Source organism: Sesamum indicum, unplaced genomic scaffold (assembly GCF_000512975.1).
Source record: "Sesamum indicum cultivar Zhongzhi No. 13 unplaced genomic scaffold, S_indicum_v1.0 C00720, whole genome shotgun sequence".
Taxonomy (NCBI): Eukaryota; Viridiplantae; Streptophyta; class Magnoliopsida; order Lamiales; family Pedaliaceae; genus Sesamum; species Sesamum indicum.
Window position 1 is genome coordinate 463 of NW_011629800.1, and position 3,805 is coordinate 4,267.

Here is a 3,805-nt window from a genome sequence, read left to right on the forward strand (position 1 = left end):
ACTAAATAAGTTTTGTTTTTAAATTTGAATAAACTTTTCACCAGAAGATTTTATTATTAGTTACTTTTAACATTTATTTTTTCTTAGAAGTTTTGATCTTTTTTTCCTGAGTTAATTCAATTTTAAGAAAATAAAATTATTTCCAATGGAAGAGTTCCAATTTAAAAGTTTAAGGTAAACAGTTGCATCATATATTTTTAGAAAAAAATGCAAGAAAATAACAATTATCTCTCTATAAAAAAAAAAGTAATTGAATTCTCTATATTTTTTAAAATACAATAATTTATTTTACTATATTTTTTAAAATGAATCGATTTATTTTCTTAATAAGAAGATAAATTATTTTATTTTTAAAATTATAAAGAATAAATTGGTGGTTTTCTTGATAGATGATAATTTGCTTATTTTGTAATATTGGGACTATATTTTCATTCGACTTCTATTATAAATTTCTGGGGATGTAGGTTGTTATTCAGGTTCTCCTGCAACAGCACCCAAATCAAGCCACAGAAAAGTCGGTTCTCCAACTCCGACTAAAACCCCAGTTAAGAGTGGGAGGGGATGACGTCCTCTAGCAGAAACCGACGACGTTACTCCTCCGATGATTCTTCATCGAACTCAGTTTCCGATATCAACCGCCGTATGAATCGGAGTCGCAGAAGCCGACGTTATTCTGACAGCGATTCCGATGAGCCATCTAGGCACAGGAGTAAGAGAAAGATTACAGAGGACGACATTGCAGAATACCTGGCTAAGAAGGCTCACAAAAAGGTTCCTATTTGCCCCGATTTTATTACAAGTTATGTTTGGAGGCTATTCTTTCTATTACGCGTCGCGTATCCTTATGTTTCTGACCCTATGACATGATAGGCTATGAAAGTTGCCAAGAAATTGAAGTCGCAGACCGTCTCTGGATATTCCAATGATTCAAATCCCTTTGGTGATTCTAATCTTAATGAAAAGTGAGTCTCAATTTCTGCATTTATTTCACTGACAACTTATGTTATTCTTTGAGCTCTTTTTGGGTAATTTTATTTGCAGTATCTGTATGGAAATTAATTTGAACACTGCAGCAAACAAATAATTTTCTGTGAAGTCCCTTGTAAGTTGCGACATATCTAATTAGTTTGCAGCTGAATGACATCACAACGTCTGTATAAACAAGGATGAACTTTGTATTGTCCACAAATGCGAATCTGCCTTCACGCTCCCTCTAAGACTTGGTTATTTGACTTGTTTGCTTAATATTAACAAACTAGTGAATGATGCAGTTTAGATAGCTTGAACATTTCCCATGAATTTTACTTGTCTGAATGCAAGATTTGTGTGGCGAAAGAAGATTGAGCGCGATGTAACCCAAGGCGTGCCTCTTGATGAGTTTTCCATCAAAGCAGAGAAGAAGAGACAGAGAGAAAGAATGGTAATGATATTTTAGCTTGGTTGTTAGTGTATATTTTGTTTACCTCCAGTCTTGAAGTCGTATAGAATTATAGAAGAAATACTTGTCTTCCTCATTTTCATTATGACTATCCTAGCTCTGCTGTTTCTTCTCTGGGAAGTGAGACAACTCTAGTTCTATTTTCCCTGAGTTTGTTGGCGAGAAAGTACTGTAGCTTTGGTGGAAACTCCATGAAATGGGTAGACAATGATGCCGTTGTTTTGTCTGAGTATGAGTTATAAGCAAACTCTGGACTATGAAGGCATAAACTCATTATATAGGATAACAAAGTGCCAAAAGAATTTGACATTCTCGGTTTCACTTCACAAACTGGGAAATTAGACATAAACCAAGAATGTCAATGGAAACTCTTGATTTTTTTTCCGACAGTCCCGATTACTTTTGGCATAAACAATGAATGTCACATGTGATGTTACATTGTCATGTAGAATGAGAAAACAAAATTCCTTTGGCATAATGAGTTGACATCACACTATGGCATCATTACTCATTACTTTTGGAATAAGATGAGAAACCGGTTTTGTTTGACATTCTCATTTACATCTTTTCTTTTGACAAGTTTCCTTGAGTTTCTCATTTTATTTTCTTTTGGCAAGTATAATCTTGTTTACATTCCAAATTTCAGAAAATTCGAAATCATATGCATCTATATTAACCTCCCCCCACGCCCTTTCTCCTGCTTCCACAGGAAAAAATAAAATAAAATAAAACAAAATAAATTATGCACCTTTATTTCTTTATCTGTTTTCTCTTTTCTCCAATATTATTGTTGAAGCATCTTACCTCGCACTTGGGGAAATTGTGGTTGGAGTCCTGTTAACTTCAGTGTTTCTCTCCACTTTTAGCCTGACAATTTCATGCTGCAAACTGCAAACTCTTCTGATGATAAGGTTTCCATATACTTGAAGGGCTTCGATAGTGGAACATAACCATTTTAATATACTAGCTAACTATAGGCCTCCCTAAATTCCTTTCCTTTTCGAAGTTTTAGCTTACCTCATCCTATCTAATGCTGGCATACGCCCTTGATAAAGCTGTGTTGCACCAGCGGATTATCCCGGTAGATGATATTTATTTTTATAAATTATATTCTATTCTTTTGTAGGCTGAGATTGAAAAAGTTAAGAAGAGAAGAGAAGAAAGGGCTATTGAGAAAGCACAACATGAGGAAGAGATGGTACGATCCCAATCTTTACTTGGAGAAGGGCGTTATGTTATTTGCGTACTGTACATAATTCGCTGATTTGATTTGCATGTCCATATTGACTTCATATCCTTTATGCTTGGAATTGTAATGACATTCGCATCATAGGCACTGTTGGCAAGAGAGCGCGCGCGAGCTGAGTTCCAAGACTGGGAGAAGAAAGAAGAAGAGGTAACCATTTCATGGTAACATGTGTTGTTTCCTTTCTTTTGTGATGTTTTAGATGGTTTCCTGCAGCCAGAAAGAACTCATCACCTTTGTTATATGTTTATTTTACAGTTTCATTTTGATCAAAGCAAAATTAGGTCAGAGATTCGGTTACGCGAAGGTCGTATGAAGCCGATTGATATACTCACTAAACATCTTGATCCTTCAGATGATTTTGAGATAGAAATAAATGAACCATACATGGTATTTAAGGTAAAAGTTAAATATTCCTCAGCTTTTATCTCTTTCACTGTTCCTCCTCTAACACTGTCAAAAAAATAATTGATAAAGCTTCTATAGATTTCTCTTTTACTATTTGAAGGGCAGATGGAGATTGTGTTGGATTTACTCAACTGTATTTCGATGTTTGACGGTGATGTCTTTTATTTAGGGTTTGACTGTAAAAGAAATGGAAGAGCTTCACAACGACATAAAGATGCACCTTGACTTAGACAGGGCAACTCCTACGCATATAAGATATTGGGAGGTATGTTAGCTTTCTTTTTTCAATTTCCTTGTAATCCTGAGACATGCTTATGGGGATGTAGTGTGTTCTGTTTTCTTCTATATTAGTTTAGTCTTTGGTTTACGTCGTATGGTCTATTGCTGTAATATTTCTCATTTGCTCATTCTTCATTTGCTTGTCATAGTTTATTGAATAGAACCTATTATTCAGAGCTTTGACATGGGTATTCATTTTTTTAATGCTACTGACAATTTTCAAATGCTTGAGCATGTGAACTAGTGGTTGTGTGCAATACAGATTTGTGTTTCTGCATCCACATTTTTTTATTCTTTAGAAACAGATGAATTGCATGCTCTACTTTTTTGTTGTATATTTATGTTATGCTTGGTATCAGTTTGTTATCATTCTTGCCCACCCAAGAAATAGATTATGAGAATTGATCCTGGCTTATGCTGGATCTATGTGGATT

General features: G+C 34.7%; 1 protein-coding gene across 1 annotated transcript; it reads left to right on the forward strand.

Annotated features, from left to right (window-relative positions):
* Window positions 1-423: 423 nt before the first annotated feature.
* Window positions 424-3,407, forward strand: LOC105155224 (cactin-like). Its single transcript, XM_011071095.2, has 7 exons — window positions 424-771; window positions 871-962; window positions 1,321-1,420; window positions 2,565-2,636; window positions 2,772-2,834; window positions 2,943-3,083; window positions 3,262-3,407. Exons 1-7 carry the CDS (start codon window positions 562-564, stop codon window positions 3,364-3,366), a joined length of 783 nt encoding a protein of 260 aa, XP_011069397.2. The 5' UTR covers window positions 424-561; the 3' UTR covers window positions 3,367-3,407.
* The last annotated feature ends 398 nt before the right edge of the window (window positions 3,408-3,805 follow it).